The 25,871-nt window shown below is 34.4% G+C and overlaps 1 protein-coding gene across 3 annotated transcripts in view; it reads left to right on the forward strand.

Moving 5' to 3' along the window:
* Positions 1 to 20,718, forward strand: part of LOC111055463 (delta-1-pyrroline-5-carboxylate synthase) — an 83,153-nt gene extending 62,435 nt beyond the window's left edge. For all 3 annotated transcript variants that reach the window (XM_039426269.1, XM_039426270.1, XM_039426271.1), the window contains exons 10-16: positions 247 to 398; positions 2,500 to 2,637; positions 3,835 to 4,030; positions 11,407 to 11,528; positions 12,401 to 12,587; positions 16,208 to 16,303; positions 19,360 to 20,718. In XM_039426269.1, the coding sequence (XP_039282203.1) occupies positions 247 to 398; positions 2,500 to 2,637; positions 3,835 to 4,030; positions 11,407 to 11,528; positions 12,401 to 12,587; positions 16,208 to 16,303; positions 19,360 to 19,523 (1,055 nt within the window). In that variant the 3' untranslated portion in view covers positions 19,524 to 20,718. The remainder of the gene's footprint in view (positions 1 to 246; positions 399 to 2,499; positions 2,638 to 3,834; positions 4,031 to 11,406; positions 11,529 to 12,400; positions 12,588 to 16,207; positions 16,304 to 19,359) is intronic.
* Positions 20,719 to 25,871: the final 5,153 nt, after the last annotated feature.

The following is a 25,871-nucleotide window of genomic DNA, read 5'->3' on the forward strand; positions in this document are numbered from 1 at the left end:
CATTATATTGAGAGTCCGGAGAATATCGGAAATCTACTATTGTTCAACGATTTATTAAACTTTGAGAACTTAATTCTGTGTTGTTAAAATTACTTCATATTATTCTATTCTGTGAGAAAAGGTATGTTTCAATTTCAATCTATATTATATTTGAGTATTACATTTAAATATAATCTATTTTAGTATATGGGTGAAGGATAGGTTATGTTTTCCACTTGAGTTTCCTAATCCTCTATTGTCTTTTAGGCTTGCGACAGATTGCAGAGTCTAGCCATACAAACGTGGGAAGAGTGTTGAGAAGAACAAAAATTGCTGACGGATTGGAGCTCTCCCAGGTTACAGTTCCTATTGGTGTACTCCTTGTTATCTTCGAGTCTAGACCTGATTGCCTTCCTCAGGTAAGCTATTGGATAAAAGCTGTGAAATAGGACAAGGTGCGCCAGAGAAACTTACTTATTTGAAAGGTCAATAAAAAAAAAGTACCTGAGATATTGTTTCAATCTTTCTTATATGAGAATACAATATATCAATTTTTCTCGATGCAGTCTTGAAAATGAGATAAGACCAATGGCGACCCCCATTGCGCATGCACTGATGAAATCGATTTTTGAAATTTCGTTGCAGTATATCAATTGGTATGTTGGCAATGGCGTCGCGAATGTTGTTCTTGAGGTGTGCTATGGTCCGTTCTCCATACACGGTAATGTACATAAACCAAAGATTTCAAATAACCCCATAGAAAATCACATTGACGAATCGCATGTAGAAATGAGCCTTGTTACTAAAAAATATGACTGAGTCTTCAGGCAGGTTATCAATCAGCTTATGCGATGCATTTTGACGGGCAACAGAATCGCGTTCAGTAAATTCTTGAACAACAGCCAATTTAAAGGGATGAAGTTGGTCTTCATGGAAAATTCGTCGAACAGTGGAGTCCGAAATTGCCATAGCAGCGGCGTGTTTGCGAGCCGACGCCTGGGAGAACGCACAACTGACTACCTCACTCCTTCGATATTTTATGGAGTTCTGATGGTTCGTTGAAGTCCATTTCTGGCGACACTTCACACTCCTGATATGAGTTAACCCACGACAGAATCGAATTATGGCCAGGAACGAGTCTGTGGGGAGGAATTTAAAATCGAGCGCGGAAGGTGATCGACCATTAGAAAAGAAGCTCTCAACTGCGAAGGCCCGCTGCTCTCTAGACCAGAGAATGATGGTTAATTTACTTGAGGAAGGATAAACTTGAGAACTTTCCCCTTCAGATGCGCCCACTCCTGACCTTCTACACGACCATTTCAACATACGTGATTTTTTTCAAATAAGTATGTTTCTCTAGCGCACCTTGTATTATACTGTCATAATATTCTGTGAAATAGTTACTGAAGAATCGAATCCAGAGTGGACAAATGCATTCAAATAAATCATGGGGAAGTCAGAAGTAGAAAACTTTGAAAAGTGATATTAATAAAAAAAGATTTTCTGTGTTGTTGTGAACGTGATGTTCATATCTATCGTATATTGGATGAAAACGAATTAATATTGTCATACACAAGGATATTTGAGTCACTAGTTGATTGTAGACATAATAAATCCGTGTAAATAAAAAACCGTTTAATAGTAGAAGCTCACAAGAAGACTTGGGCGTGTCTAGTCTCGGCCAATGACAGTAGAGCTTCATTGGTTAACAGCCAATGTACAATCTGCCATAGTGTCTTTTTTCTTTAGGGCTACTTTTAAAATAAAAAATATACATCTGAAAACCCTTTTAAATTATTTTGCACGACATGTTTCGGCTACTTATGCCATTTTCAAAGTTTTTCGTGCAAAATAACAATGGCATTAGTAGCCGAAACATGTCGTGCAAAATAATTTAAAAGGGTACTCAGATGTATATTTTCATTTATTTAAATCTGCCATAGTGTATATTCTGGAGCAAAATGTTTCAGTTTTCAATTTACTTGAGATTAATAATGGTGTAACACCCGAAACTAGTATCTCAAATTGTTTCAATAAATTAGTGGTTTTGACAATATCAAATCGTTTTCATTTCAGCAAGATATTAGCCTAGTAAATTACAGGATATGAGAAATTCAATAATTTTTTTCTCATTTTAGTGGAAGTTCCATTGTGGTAGTTTTCAAAATTGGATGAGAAAGAAGAAGCTGTTACAACTTATTAAAGTTTAATAGTACAGTATCAAGTCGTTATTATTAAACAATTTGATTGTATGGTATGAGATGTTGTGGTGTCTCTCCATAATTGAAAGAATAAAGACGTTGATGAATATAGTGGTATTGACAACATCAACGTCTTATTCTTTCAATTATTAAAAAATTATGGTATTTTGATATTTCAATCTTATTGAACAATAATTTCATCGATAATTGATCACTAGAAACCTTTCTGGTAATAATTATCTCTCAAATGACATGCAACTGAATATTGAGAACGATTGCTTGAGTGATATTTATCATTATTTTACATTTTTTCGTTCAGGTTGCTGCCCTGGCTCTTAGTTCTGGAAACGGACTTCTGTTGAAGGGAGGCAAGGAGGCTTCTCACAGCAACAGGGCACTCATGGAAGTTGTCAAGGAAGCCTTAGCAACGGTTGGAGCTGAGAACGCCATCTCTCTGGTGAGTGAGAAAATATAACAAGTTGTGCATTGACATTTGGTGCATGGTGACAAAACTTTGCATCGATCAATAATCATTCACAAAGTAATTGAAAAGTTGTAATAGATAGATATATAGATAGGTAGATAGGGTGCCTTCATTTTAACCTGGAGGGCCAAGTTAGGGCGCAGCCGGCCCTCTCTCCCACTTGACCCTCCTATGGAATTCTAATGCATTTACATCACAACAACATAAAGAAACAATCTCTTGAATAGAATAATAAGAAATATGATAAAAAAGTATAAACCAATAGTAATTGAGGGAAAAAAACAACAATTTAATTCAATTTATGAGAAAATATTTTAGACTGAAAAAAAATTAAAATAAAAAAGTTTCTAATATTCTTTGCTGGAAACCTTGCGTTTGATCTGTCACACGTCTGCAGTAATGGTTGAAGATAAGATTAGATTAGATTAGATTGGAGTCCTTCATTTATGTATGTTACAATTAACTGGATTATTCACTAATTAACACTAAATTATAGTAGGCTATTGATTATTATTATTATTAAACAAAATTTACAAAGAAGTATGAAAAATTGATTATTGAAAGCAGAGAGAATAGAATAGAAAATACTATTCTCTTACAAGTACTTCAAAGATATTTATTCAATTTAGGTTTGTTCTACTTTTTCTAGTTTTAGAGAAATATACAATATTAATTTATGAAGAATGCCCATAATATCGATCAACTATCCATTGAGATACTACACACATCGTTTTTATTAGAGTTCCTGAAACTAATCAGGTGCTATCTAAAAACTATGATACCTTAACCATACAGTTTATTATTATTACACATACATTCTTCAATTTTGTAGACGTGTGACAGATTCAATCGCAAGGTTTCCAGCAAAGAATTATTAGAAAGTTTCTGATATAGGATGGTATGATAATCAATAGTCCCATTTCATAAATCGCAGTTTACTGACTGCGGCTTAGGCATTATCAACTTTTGATTTACTGCCGCCAGAGAAGTCATGAGTTTGTGTCCCACCCTACCAAGTGCATAGTAGATCGATAATTTCACTATCCAAACACAGGTGGAAGAGCTTATTATGTGCTGATATAACTCACACTGATATCATTCATTAATTATGAGAACATTCAACAACATCTCTGATTACAGTGTCCAATTTATTTTCAAATTGATTCGCAGGTCTCAACCCGTGAAGAAATCAGTGACCTGCTTTCACTGGAAAGTCACATCGATCTGATCATCCCAAGAGGTTCAAGTGAGCTGGTGCGAAGCATTCAGGAGCAGGCTCAACACATTCCAGTACTTGGTCACGCCGAGGGTATCTGCCACGTCTACATTGACAATCAAGCTGATCTGGACAAGGCCCTGAAAATTGGTGAGAAAAGAAATAGTTTTTTATCATTGTCATAGTGTTGACATTTTCTATTATCGACAATCATATGACAATTTACATTTATATTGACATTGAAACACAATAAACACAATACAAATTATCAAGTAGGTCTAACCTGTTATTCTATCTTGATAATCTGTATTTTGTTTTGATAATTCCAGTATAATTTCAGTAGCCCTGAAATTAAAAGTGGGACATTCAATCATGGAGGGGTCAAACATTCAGGTAATATAGCAAGTCAGTTTTGAAGGCAGATTCATTTCTTATTGAAGCAATACCTACTATCACTTTTGAAGTAATAGTGGGTATTGATTGAAGGGAGTCGATGTTTGATAAATTCGAATAAATGATCTCTGATATGATGAATACGTTAATAGGTAATATGATCGTTGAGAGCGATGTATTTATATTCAATGAAAGTCGGTGTATTTGATAATTCTGATATCAATCGATCCGAATAATACATATCTGAAATCGAACTCTATAGCTAGTTACACACAGATCGATTCTTGGACGTTTGATGTTTTGACGTCCTTATAGAATCTACCAAATAAATTTTGGGAACTTGGCAAACACATGAACACATCATCTTTTTGCCAAAATGTGTTAAAACTAGAATATTATAGATATAAGGGCGGCAAAAAATCGTGCGTCCAATAATCGATGTGTTTGTATCTAGACTTACACACATTGATTTTGGAATGTTCGATTTTCTGTCGTCCTTATATCATATTAAATATTAAGATCACTTAAAAAACACATGGTGTGTATCTGCACACATCATGTCTTTATGTAGCTCCGTTCAATATAGTAGAATTTATATTTATAGGATGACAAAAAATCGAACGTTCAAAAATCGGTGTATGTGTAACTGGCTCATGGGTTCACATGAAATCAATGTTCTTTAATCGAATTCGAATCCTTTTCATCAATTATTATCAGTGTAAGTTGGGAAAACACTAGTCAAACACCACTTCTTCGTCCAAATGATGAATTTCGTACTCAAGTAATGGCTGTGAAGCAGGCTTTAGCGAGAAAAATTACAGACTTTCTCTGGTAATTCCCGGAGAAAGTCAAAGCAGCGGTCAGGGTCGCATTGTGGGATTAATGAGGAATCACTCTCTCTTTCTCTAGTAGAGAGTCACTCCTTTTTTTCTAGTGAAGGGATCACTCCCTCTTTTTCTGTAAAGGGATCACCCCCTCTTTCTCTATTCGTCTAGTGGGGTCGCTCCCTCTTTCTCTAGTGGCGGGGCCACTCTTTTTTCCAATGAAGGGATCATTCCCACTCTCTCTCTCTCTCTCTGAAGGGATCCTTCCACTTTTCTCTACGTATTCGGGAAAGTTTGCGGAATTAGACTCCTCAATAAAGGCGATGTGTGGGCGAGCAATGCGAGAACGAGTTTCGCAGACTTGAGTTCTTGTCTATGTGCATTCTTCGGCCACTTTGTTATAAATCCTTCATAGTTTGACACTTTGGATTTATAAAGCTGAGTCAGCTTAAAATCTACTCCACCTTCATAATGAACAGAATACGATCAGCTTCAAACTTTAAACAAATAGATATCATCTCAAAAAAATTATCTGAAGATAAATTGGAGAAATAGGAAGCTTCAAGATCCTGTTTGACACAGGTTGAATAAGTTGTGTCGATCTTCTCTTACTGGATTAATCCGCTAAGAAATACTGAGCTGAGTATAGGCCTACTACAAATACTGTAGAATCATTGAATCAATGATCTATCTGTAGTTCATTGAAAATGATTTTGTATAAGTCTTTCGTACATATTGATTTCTTGTATTCTACTAGAATATACGTTTAAAACTAAGACATCCTAAATTCCAACACACTTATGGATCATACAATTATTAAGGTTTGAAAATGTTTCATTGGCAGAAATATAAAATTACAACATCTTAGAAATACATAATAAAAGCAATACAAATTTTACAACATGAGAAAATACTATTACAAAATAAAATGCAATGCCAATTGAGTATTTGCATCTTGAGGTACTAAACCTGTTTGAGATGGTGATATAATATTGATTACAAAGCTAGCGCTAAAATGTAGTTCCTAAAATGTAGGTTCGGGTAATATAGGATATAATTCAACAATACTTAGGTAGAACTTAATATAATTTTTGCTCTTGGATACAACATAACATATTATTATATTGTTCAACATAGTTCTCTATATTATAGAGAAATATTGATTATGTCTTCAGTTCCACCTTAGAGGAAAAATAGCAATATAATCTTTGCCATTTTTCTCTATGGTTCCACTTTATTGAAGAACCTGCAAGACTGAGATGTGTTGGACTCGGAACGAAACTGCAGTCCTGCAAGTTTTTAATAAAGTGGAATTGACTACACAATCAGTGCTTTTCATTCTTTTGTTTTCTCAAACTCTTGAGTTTCAACGGAGTTTACAAGATTTAATATAGTTTTTCATATGATCAATAGACAACATTTTCAGAATGACAATAACGTATATTTTCATTGTATAGTTTGTATAAAGAATCCAGTCAGTACTGCTTCTTACGTTCCCTATAATTGCCATCATAACATGCTTTTCGAATGGAACGGAAATCTCCTTGACAAATGTCTTTTGTATGGGGGTTTGTACTCGCATTCAGTACTACAGAGCTCTCCAGCTGTGAAAACCTATTGTGCAAAAATTCCTTTCCTTTCCCCGACGAAATTTATTCGGAATAGGAACTAGACCAGACATTCCTGTATATACAGAAATTCTTTCACGTCTCGCTCAACGATACTTTGCTACAGCATCTGCCACAGGTTTCGCACTTCATTCATTCGCAGATGTTGTGGGCTTTCCCGTTCGTGCAAACTAAACCTCTACAATGTTCATCGATCAGTTTTCCAATTATCAACTCTACAAAAAGGGAATTTTTCGTTCATTCTCCTACGTAAAGGGGAGGTGGAAGGTGAAATAGTTCCCTTTCGAAAAGCTAAAGAATTGCTCACTGTGAATTTCCTAGATCCACTTGAAATAAGACAGAGATAGATGAATGAACAATAGGTACATGAATGAATACTTCTCATCTTTCACTAGTTGTTGCTGTATAATCTTCCCAGTATATCTTACTAGTTGTTGCATAGTACTTTCGTTTTCATAAAGGGAAATGAATGCATGTAACTGATTACTCTACACCTTATCCAACTGTATTTGAGAAAGTATCACATGTAATTAAGAATAGTCATTTGTATTTGAGAAAACGTCAGATGTAAATGAGAATAGTCAATTGTATTTGAGAAGTCATCACTTCTAATTGAGAATAGTGAATTTTATTTGAGAAAGTATCATTTCAATTTGAGAACATAGAATTCGAAAACGAGAAGTTGTCAGTTGTAATCGGGAAATGATTTTAAAAACCAGTAATTCCAGTACTTATATTTTTTATTTCTTCCCTCACATAAAATAATAAGAGAATGTAGTTAATATTCCAATAAAACGTTCAGTTTTTGAAAAACAAATATTTTCAATTCCCAAAATCCATTGGAATATGTCCGAATTGTTTGATTACGAGATTCAATTGATTGATGATAAAGTTCAATTGCTCCATAAACATAAATAATTTGATCTTCATTAAGTGCAATATTTCACAAAATGCTTGAAGAATGAAGTCGCGTTACCAATACATACACAGAAATGATACTCATCAATCATTCGTAAACAGTACAGAGGAAATACTTCCACCATTTAAAATATTTATTAGCCCTCATGCAAAGCATATGGTAGTAATTGGATTACTGTGTACGTGATCAACCTGTGCACTATCCTTTCCTGCTCAGATCAAACCTGTACTGTAGGCTACAGAAGAGTCAAGACATGTGAATTGGAAAATTTTATCGTTTTCAATCGATATCTTCTCATTTACATTTGAAGATTTCTCAAATACAATTCACTACTCTCAATTACATATGATGACTTCCCAAATACAATTGACTATTCTCATTTACATCTGACATTCTCTCAATCACGAGTGACTATTCTCAAATACAATTGATACTTTCTGAAATTAACTTGATACTTTCTCAAATACAATTGGAAAATGTGTAGTAAACAAAATTATTGTGATGTGATTCTACATGCCTGATGTTTTAATTTCTAATGAAGAGAATAGAATAAAATAAGAATGATATTTCATTCTTATTCAAAAAATATTACTTTGTATATGTCAATACTATAATTATTATAGCCATCGAAGAAGGTTCCTCACATTGGTCGTGTGAGAAGGTTACTCACAGGCAAGTGAGTGAGGAACAAATTATGATCTGTGAATGAACACTAACATCACAAAATTCAATTTTGAGATTCTCAGAACACAAAAAAAAATATAATTGAAGAAAAAACAATAACAGTTACATGAAATATAACATAAGAGAAACTGAAGAAAAACAATGAAAAACTGATGATCAAATAAAATGAATGGGTTTGTCACATTTTACATCAACAAATTATCTTCGATTTGAAAATGAACAATTTGAATTCATGATTGAATCAAATCTGTAGAGGAAAACAATTACAACACAAATAACAGATTCATGATGTTTCAAATTGAAATTTGGTATTGATATTGAGGAGAGAAGAGAGTATATTATACTACTCGTCTACTGATAAAATGCGTTTTCAAAGTTTAAGTAGCAAATTTTCGATCATTCTAAGTGCGAGATGAATAATTAGCATGCTCGTGAGATATGTAGGAATAGTTTTACGATTAGATGTTGAATAATGCGGTACATGACGTCGGAACATGGCTGTCCACATGCAGATTCACCGCTGCGGTAATAATTATGCAGTAATAGTGATAATAGTCACAGGTGGGACGAGCGTTATTATTTTAATAGCCGAAACACTGCTATTAGCGTGGCAACAGGATACCTGCCCAATTAATAATCGCAATATAATTGCAGCAGAGGCGTGTCTGTGCATTTGATGGCTACAGAACCAGACACCAGACATCAACTATCCAGACTATTATCAACTACCCTTTCCACCTACCGACATTGGTGTCTTGCAAGTAAACTTATTACTGCAGAGTGCCAAGCGTGTGCGGTTTATTGGTGCAACGCCTTAATAAAGTGTCTATAAACTATAGATTCGAAGTGTCTCGTATAATTTCCTGTTGTAGACTGAGAATGCATTACATGTGTGACACGTGTAGAAGTTATGGTGAGATCCATGTGAACTGAAATTGAAGTTCAATCTGAACTAGGTTGAGTGATCCTGTAGTTAATATTGAAAATGTATATTGAATAATACAAGTTAATTTTCCAACAAGAAAATCATGTACTTGAGTGTGGAACGTTGAAAATTAATTATGGATATAGATCCTAATTTGCCTGATTTGCTGGACTTGATGGTTTTTACACATAACCTTTCATTTAATTTAATTATAAGGCTGAGAAAAATCTCACTATTTATTTATTTCGTGACTGGAACGTATTCACAAGTGAAGTTTCGTTAACGAACTACACAGCATACTATATAATAAAACTTTTAATAAAAATAGAAAGAAAAATAAAAATCTCAGTACCGTACCCTTTTTGAATTGCTTAATCACAACATGTTTCAACATTGATGCCATTTCCAAGTGAAAAATAGATAAATAAAAGAGATAAATAAAACTTTTCCTTCAGCATCTATAACCTAAGAAGAAGTATATCATAAAACAGTCTATTTTATTATTTCTTGTTAAATATGGAGCTACTGTATTTTGATTTTTTGCTCGTGGTCACGTCTATTTGAATAATTTTCCCTTCAGCATCTATAACCTAAGAAGAAGTATATCATAAAACAGTCTGTTCAACTTTTTTTATTGAAATTTTTTGTTAAATATAGTACTGTAGTTTGTTAACTACTGTATTTTTCGCTCGTGTTCATTTCTATTCGGATACTATTCCTGCTATTTTGTCTATTTCACTGTTTTGTTCTATAAGGATCATGTCTATTTCAATGAAAGGAGAATATAAAAATGGGAGGCTTCACCACTTGAAATTACAGATATAGATGTTGCAATGCCCAAAATTGTAAATATCTGATTGAACTATGTAGGGGTGATTGAATTTCATCACTCGACAAATAATCAAACCCACCTTTTTGAGTGAACTAATTATTCAGCTTGACTTCGCTGAATAATCAATCATAGGTGCGTTTCACTTTACCACGTGAACACAGAGTATTTGACTTATGACACAGAGTGGGTGATTGAGCAAATTTGTGTGAGTTTCCCTTGGGCCAGTGGGGCTGAATAAGCAAAATTAGTCACCAGTAACTAATGCAATGCTCAAACATAGGTCTACCAATGTTGGGGCGAGCAATACCTGTGTCAGGCTGGTTTTATGGCAGTGGGGTTTGTTGATTGATGGGGCCTGGGTTGAATTTAATTTTCTGGCAATCAGCAGCGTTGAGAGGCTCACCTTTTAGCCGATGATTGGATGCCTGACTCCTGAGATGAAATATAAACGCTGGCAAAGGGCTACTACGTCAAACGTCTTATTCCAGACCTGCAGAACTGTTAGTTTCCCGTCATAATTTTGATTGCATACCATTTGTTTCATTGTACCCCAGAGAACTAAATTTTATCCCACTTTCAACAGCCTTATTAACTCATTTTTTATTCCATCATGCACAATAATGATTATAAAACTCACGGTCTATTAGGGCGCAGCCACATGAGGCTGTCTTCAGACAGGGCAGAAAGCTATCCGATTGGCTGATTATCAGCTGATTCCCACATTTCAGTATCACTCAACGTGACCGGCACATGGGAGTTTTATAATTCTCATGGTTTCAATTTAATTAAGCATTACAGTTTCCCAAAACACGTCAAGTCCAACAAATATAATATATTTTTCTTGATAAGTTCTGGAGTATGATAGGATTAACCCTCACATTCTACTACATTTGGTAATTTTTTTCAACATTTGCTACCCCAGAACATAAATTGGAAGTATTTCTCTGTCTTCTGTAAAGTTTGAGGTCGAGGGTTTTAATAACGAGTTTCGGATCTGGATGACTCTAATTAGACTATTCCCACTCAGCCTGGCCGAGCAAGTATTAATAATTTATATACAATTCATATAGTATGGGAATAAAACTGTACTTCCACAGTACCGCATACGTTCACTAATATGGTATGTGGGAATCACATAGCTTTATACAAGCACATCAGTTTTATACAGTCTTATATTCAAAACTATTACTCTTAGAGCTACTATATCATTTTTGTTCAACTTGTGGAACAGAAATTCCCCAGCGTTTGTAGTGTGGATGAATGTAAATTGTAAGTCAGGAATAATTTTAGATTAAGCATTATGTCTGCTTCATTTTTACAGTTCGAGATGCCAAGTGCGACTACCCATCTGCTTGCAACGCTATGGAGACACTTCTTATCCATTCAGACCTCGTACAAAACGGTTTCTTCCACACAGTCTGTGATATGTTAAAGAAGGAGGGAGTAAGTAAAAATATCCATAATACATCAATAAGTTTTTTTTGATGTGATCTCTACACAATTTGTGTTCTACTCATTTGACTTGAAATTCAGATGAGAATAGAGTGAAAACTTCACAAAGCTGTAATCAAATTATTTTAATTTTAAGAAAATTTTATCCTTTACACACATTAGTTAGTGGATGGAGTGGAAGAGGGGGCTCTTATTGCCTCAACTTCACCCACATCACTATTGTGAAGTGTGAATAAGTCATCTATCTATCTATCTAGTTCTCATTCGCATTTTATTATCTCACATTATAAACAAGATCAAGTCATTCCGGTTGACGGTCACAGTTCAAGCCACATAATGTATTTCTTTCTATCTCTATGTAAATCTATTTGACATGAATAAAGCACTTTCAAATCTATCGTTAATCTATCTATCCAATCAGAATCAACCAGTGAGAAGTTTAATATACAATTACAAAAAAATATGTTGTAATGATAATCAAACAAATTATGGAGTGAATGAGGAAGAGATATGTGAAATTGAGTACAGACTTATGCGCTATGAATATGGGATTTTTAGCAGATGATTCTAGCTGTATTATTTGTAAAGACAAAGGGATATTGTTTCAATCACAGTAACTTTATAAACAATTATATATTTATATAACTGTATAGTTGTGTAGTTATGGCTATATAATTACTGTAGTTTTAATAAGCAAGCATTAGCTGATGAAAAGTCAAATGCACATGTTTGTGGCGCGTAAGTCTGTACGTACACTCCTGAAGATATGATAGCTGGAGAGGATTATTTTCCTCAATGCTAATCAATTGAAATATATTTTTAATGCTGATTGAGATTCCAATGCTGATATTGAATGGTCTTAGGTGACAGTCTACGCTGGACCAGAACTGTCTAAGATGCTGACATTCGGACCACCACCTGCCAAGAGCCTGAAGACCGAGTACGGATCCCTGGAGTGCGCCATAGAGGTGGTGAAGGGGGTAGAGGAGGCGGTCGACCACATTGCCAAGTACGGCAGTGGGCACACCGAGGTCATCATCACCGAAAACAGTAAGTTCATTCACTCAAAACTACTATTCTCACGAACACGCGCATTTCGCTTCCCATCAGTATCTTACATCATATATCTGCATCCTAATGTTCCATACACACATACATTATACAGTATCTCAATATACTGCACTACCAGCTAATAATAAGCTGAACATCAGCATGAGAAGGTGAATGTGCTTGTTTGTGGCGCTTAAGTCTGTACGCATTTCAAAAGACCAGCATGAAATTAGAATTCATCATCTAAGAAAGCCACAATGAATTATCATCGTTGTAATAGGTATGATGATACATGTATTACGTATGACACAGCAAAGAGAGAAAACGACGGATCAATTACAGATCCAAAAGCCTACCAAAAGAGCCTACTCTCATCTTATTGCTCAATATTGTCGAATAGTTATTGTTTCTGACTTCAGCCGGTAGCTGGCTACAGTAACTGTGTCCTTCTCGCAGCTCGGCCTGCTCTCTTCTGATTGGTCGGTCTCCGAATGGTGACAAGTTCTGAATCTGATTATAGATGGCAATATATTCTTTCGATTCTGTATATTTTTAAAACGAATCAAGACATTTCTGTTTTACAGTACGATTTATTTTATCTATTCTATTACTAATACTTTCTTCTCAGTGCTAATATTTCTAGTACTAGCCACTACTATAACTTCTCTCTCTATTATACTTCAATAATTGAACACGAGTGCCTGAAGTTATGTTTATTGTTGCTCTGATAGATGTAATAATGGAAGAGAGTGAAGAATAATAATGACTGTTTTGTGAGGAGATCACGCAAATGAAGTCTGTGTAATGAGGGCTATATATGATCTTAAGCCTCCATCTTCTTCACTGGTCGCCGAATCTCCTACTGAGAGACAAAACTGCTCCGAAAGAATTATCCATAATCCAATTTTAATTTTTCTTATCCTACTCAATCTCAATTACAATCAGTTGGACTCTTTGGTAATCTTGTTAGTGTTCTCTTCATAGCTCCATCATACCATTCATTAAGAGTGGTTGAGAAGTGAGCTCTGATGAATCTGAGCTAATTCAGAATCCATTCATCAAAGAGTCTAGTGATCAATGAAAGAGATCAATGAATCTCCATCCCACAAGACCAAATGAAAAGCTTAGCTGAATACGGATGATTTAGATGTGAAGCAGTACTGATGAATGCTTCGAAAGTCTGTATTCAAGTCTCAATCAAATAACAGAGTTGAAAATAATTAAATAACTTGTATAAAAGCAAAAGCGAAACAAAATAGTCTTGAAAATTCCTAGCACAGACATACGATGGAAATACGAACACGATCCAGAAATCCAAAATTGTTGAGCTGTTTTCGAGTTGACTACTATCTTCTGTGTTGTTGTAAAGATGTTATTCTATAGTGAGGTCCACGTTATAATGACAGTATTTGTTCAACTTTGGTTTTGCTATCCTAGTCTATCATTCGACATTGCCGGTGGTACTATCCTTTTCTAGGTCCACAACGATGCCAATTATGTTTTTGACAGTGTAGAAATTTAATCAATTAATGCAGAGAATCGGCATCGCTATTCTCCTATCTTTATCCACTGCCATTATAACGTGGACCTCACTATAGACTATGTTTCTGTTACTTCAACCAATCATTCTTGATGAGACTAGATGGTTGCACTAGTATATCAATGAATGAAAAAAAATTGCTTTGGGCAATTTCACAGTCTGCTCTGGGTTACATTGAGCCCATTCTGGGTACATATAATGTGGTAAATTATCCGATTCACAATTCACCAGGTAAAAAGTTTCGCGTCCCATGGGAAGAATTTTGACAGATTCTGTACCAGAAACCAGTTCCAGTTCCAAGCTCTTTCCCCATAGTTGAAGCGTGGTAAACTGTTACAGTTCCAACTATCCGAGCTCTCATTGGTCGATTGAATTGTAGTCTGCTTGCTCCTCTGCGCATGCGCTGATAGCTTGTTTGTTCATCATAGCATAGCCATAGAATACATAACCAACAAAATGATGTTTGATAACCATTCGTTAAATGAATTTTTCTCTATAAAAAATTTGAGAGTAATGGAATGAAAGAAATGCACACTTTTCTAGGCGGTAAGTTTGTAAAACATCCTTTTTCATTCACGCAGCTAGAAAACGACACATTTTGGTGTAAATCAACTTCATAAGTACGCGCCAAAAGCTTGAACCAACGATTTTGAAATGGCGTTCCATGGGAACATTTTGCACTAGTCACGTGATGAAACAATTTACGATTGGAACTGGAACAATTTACTGTATACAGAACGTACACATTGAAACATCAACTAGATCTTAAATTTGATGAATGAGGAGCACTTCTAATCTTCTTTTCATCAGTTGTATTATGGTTTATATAAAATCGCAGTTGAAACTCTCTTCTTGAAAACTATCAAACTGTAAATTATTCAAGTATTCTATCCAAAGAATGCATTAAATGGATTTTTCTTCTGGGTTCAAGGAAAAAGAGGAATTGTGGAAAGGAAGCAATTGAGATTTTCAAAGAGACCACCCGATTAAGATGAAATGCGGCCCCCTCACAGTGAGCTCTTACATTAATCATTGTGGATTTTTTCTATTGCTGGCAGTCCTTTGTCTTTTTCCCGTCGCCTTAAACCAGTTTCAACGCATACCCAATTCCTTAGTCCCTTCACAGCGACGCTTAGCTGCTTACTGACGAAGAAAATTATTCCTCCAGGTGAAAGACCAAAGTTATTCCCCCCACACCTATAACAGTAGAACTTCTATCCTGTATTTACGTTTCAGTGAGCCCAGAATTCCTCAATCCCGCAAGACTCTCTTTTCTCAAGGGCAGAAATGCAATTATTTCAACAATTTTCCTCGGAAATTCACTGTATTATTCAGATTCATAGAAATAGGAAATTAATTAATTTGTGATATGTTCTTTTCAGCGAAGAATAATAATTAATCTAGTACGATTCTGAAGATGAATGATTTGTGAACAAATGTGCATGTATATACTGTAGTATTGAATACATATGCACGTATCAGTATTGATGAAGCAACCATTAACATTTTTGAATTCAGTCTGTTATTATCACACTCAATGACAATGTCATATTTAATCCTCCAACAATAATATCAACTTCAATGTATCATTTACTGCAATTCCACTCCAATGTCAACTATCTCCCATCTCTCACTTGATCATGATATCTCATCTTATCACACAGTAGGTGAATGGAGTACATTTTCTTCTGTTAATTTAGCTGATTTGTCTATTATCATAAATATAATTGAACTCAGCCTTCGTAATTACTCAATTTTACTTGTTGGTTAAGTGGAAAAGGGGGGGGGGCTCTTATTGCCTCAACTTCGCCCACATCACTTCTACTGTTATAAAGTGCAAATAAGAAGACATTATCTATCTACCTATTTATCTCCATGTTAAAATCAAGTCTGTCCTGATGCAATGTGAAGTCAGTCAAGTCTGAGGCTAATGGGATAAATACCAGAAACTTATCAACTATCCTATCTCTCCAACTGAATCACCCTTCCTCATATCAGCATATAGTGGGTGAATGAAGAAGACATTTTTCTGTAAATTCCGTTGATTTGTCAACATAGTAAAATTTTAATTAATTTTCAGAGAACACAGCTCAGCTCTTCCAGAGAGACGTGGACAGCGCCTGTGTTTTCCACAACGCAAGTTCACGATTCGCTGATGGCTTCAGGTTCGGCTTGGGTGAGTAATTTCATATTTTCTCGAAATTAAAATTTATGTTAAATTTTTGAGAGGATCCTTGAGTTTCATGATATTATTATATTGATATTGATAACAGTCCATCTATAATATTATAAATAAAAGAATTGGCTCATACTTGTACAGGATAGGAAATACACGAATGACGCATCATTACGTCTGAAATACTGAGCTGATCAACTCTAAATTTTGTATGAAGATTCCTTATTCATCGAGGATGGTTATTGGCTTATATTTCCAGTTCATCAAGATTTTAGTTCATCAATTTTCCAATTCGTCAAGCTTCCAGCTCGTTATACTTTGCTTGAGAGTGGCCATATATAAAATAGTGTATTCAACGGTTTCATCTTCCATCTTCTTCCATCCGTGCTCTCTCTCTCTCTATTTATATTCTATATAATATAAAACAGGAATTGGCTTATACATTATGTACGGGATACGAAATATTGTTTGACGCATCATCGCGTCTGAACTACTGAACTGATTAACTTTTTGCAAAAAGATTCTTGATTTACCAAGGATATCTAAAGGCCTATTACTTTTTTTTCAACGAATTGAGTATAATTATTTTAATGATTGAAACAAATCAATCCAATTTCTGATACAAAGTCTACGTAAGATGGAGCCCAATCAAGTAGTTTTCCTACTGTGAATATTATTACAGTTGTTAACACACCGTTGCGGAGCACAGGTTATCGGCTAGTGTCAATATGAAATTAACTGATCAGTAAATGATTGTGAAGTTGAGAGGGTCTACTAGGCAAAATATTTGTGAGTATAATCACATAGAATTATTATTAGCACCCTTATCTTATTATGTTTGAGAAACCACCAGTTTCGTGTGTTTTCTGACGCTCCCTAATGGGATAAATACCCGAAACTTATCGTGTTTAAAAAATCATTAAAATGGTACTAGTAATTCTATGTAATCAAACTTCAAATTTAATTGAGATCAATTAAGAAATGTAAGTATAGCTCCTCTACTATCCATATTATATCTTTGTGGTACCTATACTCAACTGTGGAAGTGAATAAGTTTGGTACATTGTTAAGCATGTTGCCTATCCAGCCCCTTACATACTCACCGTTACTTGACCCAACTCCCATTCAGCAGGCATGCTTCGATGAAACCTTCCGTCCTGTAAAAGTGAGTGATCCGTTCTCACGGGTCGCCTGCCGAATTAGATGGATCGGAGAGAGCTTGACTAATGACCCGACTGATTCATCAACGCAGAAAGTCGCAAATTTGATTTAATTTTCGTCATTTCTTCCGCATCAACAAATCCCTGAGAGGGATCTCTGTCACACAACTCAGTCACACTTTTCACTGCCGGAAAAAGCTGAATGGATGAGTTTTGTGAAAGGGATGACAGAGCTGCCGCGCGCCTCTGATGGAGCAAAAAACTGATGACGTGCCAAACCGTCGTATAAACTTCATGACGTATCCAGCTCAGTGCCATTTTTCTCTCTCTCCCTTCCTCTCACTCCTCTCTCTCCCACTGCTAAATTGTCAGATTCATAAGCGTCGGGAATATAGGTGCTGGAATTGGCTATCGTTGCAACAGCGATGCTTCGAAATCCTATCTAATCAGTCAGCGCGGCGATTGGAATCGCGCTGCTCCTCTTCAGCTTGAAACATGCTGCGATCAAAATTCCATAAACATTTTTTCGCTGATTGGCCACTTCGTATTGTTCCAGTACTCCACTCTCAAATATTTCAATGTGTATGAAAGCTGTCATTTGAATTTTTATTATTGGTGGGAACTGGTATTATTTTTCAATCAGGAATCAAGCAATTTGATTATTTTTCTGATATGATATTTTGTTAGAGTAAGTCTTCTGTTCAGTTATAGGGTTGATAATTCAATCAAGTGGAGGTGCTGAGACTAGGAAATTTTACTTTCTAAACTTACGTTTTCCATCCAATGATCTGAAATGCAGTTCATGGAGTACAATGTATCACAAGGTATACAACGTATCACATTGTAATATAAGTTCAGAGACCTTTATGAAGTGTTTTATAAACATTCTCTCTACAGTTGGCTCTTCTAAAATTTATTTCTGCCAAATTATTTGTGACAAATAAAAGTTTTGCTTTTTTTAATGTTCTCAAATGCAGTCTTATCACAGTCATGTTTAATAAGATTAGACTTATTAGAACACTTCCTGATGTCTAATAAGATTTGCCGGCGCTCAGCTTTTTCCTTTTCATAGACAATTTTCCTCTACTATCAAGAGATAATTTTTCAAACATAAACGTCAATATTGCCTGTAATAATTACCTACACATTATACCAAGATTTTTATGGCTATATGGTTTGGACAGCCTAAATATTGTTGCCTATTTCATGAATTTTCACAAAGTATCCTTATTGCTCTAGTTAACCGAACGAGAATAGAGTGATGGAGATTGGAAGAGTTGCCAATTTCAAAGTTGCCAAATGAGGGTTGATCAACGTTGTCAACAGCTGATTATAAATGAGAATTGTAAAAATAATATATTCTTATAATACACCTGACAGATTGACAATGTGTATGTATTGTTGGAGGATTGATTGATTGAGTACTTTATTTATGTAGATTACAATATATACTGGCTTATAAACTTATATACAATAGCTCACAATACAGCAAAATTATAGATGAATTCACATAATATAGATTAAGAAAATAATTATTGAACTGTATGTGATATGAAAAAAGAAATTTGGAATAACTATAGATAATATTGTTATGCATCTACATAAATTAGTGGAGTTTTAGACATATCAATGTCCATTCTTCGGCAAGAATATTAAAACTATCCTTGCCACTAACTCTCTATCAAATGATGAGGGGGGTGAGTAGATACTCAGCTTTTCCATTTTCCGTGCGGTTGACTACAGTATCCTTACTATTATATTTTGACACGACTAGTTTGAGCTAAGCTTGCCACTATCAAGTGTTGAGATTTTTAGTATGATTTTTTTGAAAAATGAGTGATTTGATTTTGTGTTTTTTTCAATGATTTTCTATTTGGTTTCCTTTGTTCATCGCAGGCGCTGAAGTTGGTATCAGCACAGCCAGAATCCACGCGCGAGGCCCGGTGGGCGTCGAAGGTCTGCTGACCACCAAATGGGTGCTGAATGGAGATGGCCACGCAGCCGCTGACTTCGCTGAAGGAGGACCCAGCACCTATGTGCACGAGTCTCTCCCATTGTAACTAGACAATTCATCACATCACCACACTGCATCAAGCGCCGCATCACAGGTGGCAAGCTGCGACAACATTCATCCACAAATCTACAGTGAGGAATCCAGCTCTGAGAAAACTTCATCTGCCAAATCATTCACATCTGATAGGAAGGAAAAAATCGATGTGGTTCACAAATCGTCCAAATTGTCTCTATTTAATAGATTATTGGAAAAGTTGAAATCGTTTTTATCTGGTTGACGCTGGATTCAACGATTCAAAATTCATCTCCTAGTACATTACATTTTTACCATAGAATATACAATCTGAAAATATAATATATATCAGATTGTATGTCCTCGATTTACTCATATCAACAATTATATATAACAGAATAACGTCATATCAACAAGGATGTCTTTACATCGATATAATTACATAAACTTGTATTTTTATACTATCACTAAGCATCGGATAAACAATCTAAGTTTAAATTAATAGAAAATAGAAGATTCATCTGCTTTAACGCTCACACAGAGATTATTGGGAAGAAAATGGTTTTAAATAGTAATCAAGAATAGAGAGATGCTTCTATCAATTGAATATATACATTATTATAAGATTATATTATCAACTCATGAGGAGAATAAATAGTTGGAAATTTTATTTTTCATTCTCCGAACACTGTCAGTTATAATAGACTGACATTTTTAATATACCAGTGATAAATAATGATAATATGCTTAATATTTGAGTACTACAATAAGAGTGTACACTTATAAGAGGGAACGTATCCTTGCAACCAATCAAAGATAACATTCCTATTGTAAAATGTCAAGAATAATTTTAAATTAAAGTTGAAATTTTGTATTCACTCGTTAGCGATTAACTTACCCTGGTGCTGTTTTTTATCTGTAATAAATATATACTATACTTAGGACAATGCTTTCTCTTCAGCTTTAGGGATTATCGTAGTGGAGCACATTCATCCACTAATGAACACGTCAATGATATAATCGAAGATGATTTCAATTATCATAACATTATGGAATCTACAGTACTTGTTCTAATATATTATATTGTGCCTTGAGGTGTATCCAGCAGGGAACATTCTCTTATTATTCATTAAGTAATTATATCATATTGTATCAACGAGATCCTGTTATTTGTTATTTATTAAAATTATTATGTTTTTGGTGTTCAATAAATCATAGTATGTTTTTAACGCGTCTGTTACAAGTTTATTCCACTCACCTTCCGGAAAATTTCTCTAGTCTTGGTGAAAATTATAACTGTCGTAAAATATTTGCTGTCTTGCTGAAAATCATAACACGAGTTACATCTATATGGGAACATAAACTCTTGATCGAATCACTTGAAATGTAAAGGTGTGAGTTGTTGAGGTTCTTTCATGTAAAAGTAGTAAGTTGAATAAGCCACTTCCAATTGCCTTTCTACATAGGCAAAGTTGAGCGGGCTGCTATTACAGGATAAATTGGAAAAGTTGACTCAGACTTAGGTAAAAGTGGTTTTTTAATGTGAGAGGTGAAGAAACTTTTAAGAAACAAGCTTCAAGGATATTTTCTTGTTTTAATTATTCTGACTTCGTTTCATGCTGCTATTTATTAGTTAATTTCTCGCCCTAATGACCGCAAGATAATTATTGTGGTAATATTTAAAGTTATTTCTTCCTTTTTAAGGAGGAATGAAGAAAAACTTTGTTATCTTTTTTCCAGAAGGGTGAAAATTTCTTGTTTCTGGGAAATCACTGAGGAAAAATCACCAACTTTCTACGATAAACATTCCTTCAGTCCGAATGAATACTGGAAGCCTCCAATTCTGTGAGAAATGAAAGGGAATTTTCGAGTTCAATTTCTGATATTATGGAAGTACGTGATTTATGCATTCCTGCATAGCTCTATACCAGGCGACTCTTCAATATCAAAAAGCGAAACGGAAATTATTCCTTCAGAGCTTCAATTTATTTATTGACTTTTCGAGAAACTCTTGTGATTTCATCTGTCAAACGTTTCAAAGGAAAATATTCATAATATTCGACTTCCCCGGTCAAAGTTTAGGATATTTCACTTTTTCAAGATCTCGACTTCTAACCTTCATGCTCAATATCAGTGAAATTGATTCAAGCTCTCTCATGCTAAAATGGAGGAAACTCTTTCCAACTGGAAGATATCATACTGAGAAAAGTGAATCAGCAAGGAACAAAATCAGATCGATCTTTAGGATAACCCGACCTATCGAAATGAAAATTGCATGAAACGTCTTGATAATGTTGAAATCACTAATTTATTAAAACAATTCGAGATAGAAGTTTCGGTTGTCAGAGATTGATAATAACCCCCAGTAAATGGAGAGCTTAAATGTTGAACACCAGAATTATTATTATTATTAGTAAAATAATTATAATTAATTATTAGTGAAGCTAAGATGATGGAAAACTATCCCATGTCCAGTTTAGAAATTAACAGACTCATTCAAATAGGATCTCCAATGATACCTACTATCAAATTTATTTTGTGAGAAAAATATTTAGCTTTAGTACAACACCATCAATTGAGTCTTCTAGTCTTCTATTCACTTCGAGTCGTATTTTACTTCTGAATTTGATCTTGGCTTCTCCCTTTATATTAAATTTCTACTACTTCTGTTTTTTATTTGAGTTTTTGAATTTTCGTGTTACCTGTTTTTTTTTCAAATTGTATATGCTGGCATTCTTTTTTATATTATAAATTTGATTTGCCACTTACTTAGCTTCTTTCCATATTTTGTTGTCTTGGCTTTCACGACCATATCTGGAATACTTGCCATTAAGCGTGTCTAGCCTCAGCCAATGACAGGCAAGCTCAAACGCTATTGGTCAACGGCTGATGACCAATCGTAAGGCTGGTCACACACCGATTAGTCAAGACAAGACTAGTCACGTTTAGTCACAATACTTCACATTGTTGCTTATGACGCAACACACACTGATTAGTCATTGCAATTAGACATGACTTCATAAGCAACTATGTGAAGTATTGTGACTAAACGTGACTAGTCTTGTCTTGACTGATCGGTGTGTGACCAGCCTATGGCTTCACCCATATTCTTCCATCGATATTCTGCTGCTCAATGTTCAAGCTTCCAGTTTACAAGATATTGATGATGGTGTGAATGATTGAAATGGATTAATTACGAGTATGGTAGCGTCTCAAATTATCCTAATAAAATTAATGTTTTGATAATTTCAAGTCGTTTCCATTCAAACCATAATAATATATCATACGGAAGGCTGGGTGCAATACTCTAAGATTTTATTGAACTAGTTACTAGAGTCATTGATCTTAAAGCAACTCTCTCAGCTAATTTTCACTAATTTTATTTATTTTTATTTTTTTATTTATTTACAATGCAAATGTAATATTATTTACAATGCTAATAACATTAATAACAATGCTAATAACATTATTTACAATGCTAATGTAATAACATTGAAAGATAAAATAATAAGATAGTCCTTGTGCTATTTTTCTTCCAAATTTATGTGACAAAGTCCAAGATAAGGTTAGAATTTCACGTGTACAATTTTTATAAAATTTTGGTCCAAAATAAACATTTAAACTATAAAATAATTTTAAATTTAGATGGCTTAAATTGATAAATTAATTAGAAATATTCCACTCAATTACCACTTTTAACGAATAATATTGAGTTATTTAAGAAATTAATGAACTATTCAAGAAACACAAACTCGTAATTTTCAATAGAATTCCAATAATTTATCTATACTCATCAGCACGTAATATTAATTATGATGATTCATTATTTATTCTTTAATTCCTCAAACTTTTTGTATCAATCGCTTTGTTTTATGGACAATTTTGAAGACCTTCTTATATTGACACTCTGTAATCAATAACAGCATAAACAGCATAAACCGATCAGAACGATTCAAGTAGCTATAATCGTTGAATAATTGATTATTCATTATTCAATTATCCATCTATTCACTCATTCATTATTCAATTATCCATCTATTCACTTATTCATTATTCAATTATTCGTTCAACGATTTATTCATTATTGCATTATATGCGATTTATTTCTTACATTAATAATAATCATAGTTCAACAATTTTCATTGATCATCAAACGCATTATCATTGCTTATAAGAACGATCACGAGAATAATCCATGGATACAACCCTCATTAGTTTTCCAGTTCAATATTGATAATACCATCGATTTATCTAATTTTTGAAGGAGTGTTTTCATCACAATAATCAACAAGATAGATTCGTGTAACCGCCATTCATCAGTGACACCTACTGTATGTACTGAATTGAGTTTTTAATTTATTCCTTACGTGTATGTGCAAATTCGTGGCTCCCCTGGTAGCCGGAGTTCATTAGCATTGTACACCTGTCGGTTTTTCGATATGCAGCACTCGATTGATCAGGGCATTAGAGTCAGCGTTGCCCTTTGGTCGAGCTTTGAATTATTCACAGTTTAATTCAGCCCAACAATCACGTGAAGTAAGGTATGGCGATTCAGGTTTCTAGTTCCTAGTTTGCATTTACACAAACAGAGCTTGTTCATGTCATATATTACTTACATGTTGAGTTGAATCACCAATATGGACTACAGTTGGTAGTTGAGTACTGTCAGTGGAGTATTGTCACGTTTCACGAACTGTTTGTCAAGTCTCTCTCATATTTATGTCAAAATCTACAAAATCATCAAATCTATAAAATTTAGGAGCGTACTGATACTATTCTTGATAAAGTGTGACATTCATGTATTCATTATTGATGGATTTCTTTCATGATATTGATCGATATAGTGGGTCAAATATTAGGAGGCTGGGCAGTATACCGTTCCAACTATGGCGAATTCTACATGTAAACTAAATTCTACTTTTTTAAAAAGAAAATTTGTCTAAAATGGCAGAAAAAAGGGAGAAACCCTTTGATAAAGGAGCTCTAGAAGATAAAAAAATAAATGTTGGTGAAAAGTTGTAATCGTTTTTGACAATATTGGCGTTTTTTTATGACGCTGAGGCAGTTATCAGTTGGCAAGTTCGCCTATGCAGAAAAAAATTGGCTACAACCTTAATCTAGCCCAACTAGGACGTGAATACATATAACACAAATGAAGAATAATGAATATATTGAATATTTCTAAATATTAAGTAAAAAACGTTTTTTTATAATAATTTATGTATATACATGTGTGTCGAATACCAGAATAATAATAATTTATTATTCCACTTAATTTTTCTGTAGAATAGAAAATATCCATTTGTTAAAAAGAATTGAACAAGGATCGAAAAACAACCTAACTTGAAGCACCTAAAACCTTGCAGCACATCTATGAAAGTTCAATCCCTCCTGCTTTATCACGCATTGCTCATTCATTTGAGCAATAACAAATAGACAAATAGAGGTTCCATCCATTTTGAATCCATGAATCAGCTAGCATAATAAGAGATCATTGTTCAATGCTATGAAATTGACTGTCCTGCAAAGACATATTTGTTTGGAACACTTCCAAAACAGAAGCATACGTCATCCAAACGATTTCCTCCTCATAAATTTACACAAATGATTACTCTATTTGACCGGAAGAAAGGCTCGCCTGTGCAATTTATACAATTTATCGATAAATGGGTGACTGCCGTGTCATTAATTAGTTGAGCTCACAGAGCAATTACCCACCATCATTCACTATGAAACCAGATTATGGCTCAATCATTCAGTGGTTATTCAATCTGAATATGAATAATTATAGAAAATACCAAAATATTTTAGAACAAAACTGGTAGAACTTATGGAAAAGGAGCCGATAATAGCCAGTCTCGTTTAGGATGGATCCATACGATATTAAAAGCTCTGATGGTTCTAAAAATCAAATGACCATTTAAATTGTCATTGCTAAATGTTGTTCCAACATGCTCTGTCTTGTGCGGTGTACCAAATAAATCTGTTTTTATTTATTTAGATTAAGTTTAAATTTATCTCAATTCAGTTAAAATTTATTCCAATCAAGTTGAAATTCATCTCAACTGTCAACTCTCTTATCATGCTTACTGACAACTCTATTATCTCAATTATCATGCTGAACAATAAAAAAGAATCGGAGAGCGAAAGAAATTATGGAGAGTTTGTACAGGAAGGGACATGAAAGTCATGACTTCGAAATCATGTAAAATCTGAAAGTTTTCGTGTCTTAACACAAGTCCACTCCTCCAGTATCAATGGATCAGGATTCTGTACTACTGATCTTGGATGATAAGACTAGACGGTTGAAGGAACACATTCCAATAGTAAGGGATCACTGAGCCTCTCCCCCTTAGGGAGCCATTTTCTCTTGCCAAAAAAC

The sequence above is a fragment of the Nilaparvata lugens genome, chromosome 4 (genome assembly GCF_014356525.2).
Source record: "Nilaparvata lugens isolate BPH chromosome 4, ASM1435652v1, whole genome shotgun sequence".
In the NCBI taxonomy this organism is placed as follows: Eukaryota; Metazoa; Arthropoda; class Insecta; order Hemiptera; family Delphacidae; genus Nilaparvata; species Nilaparvata lugens.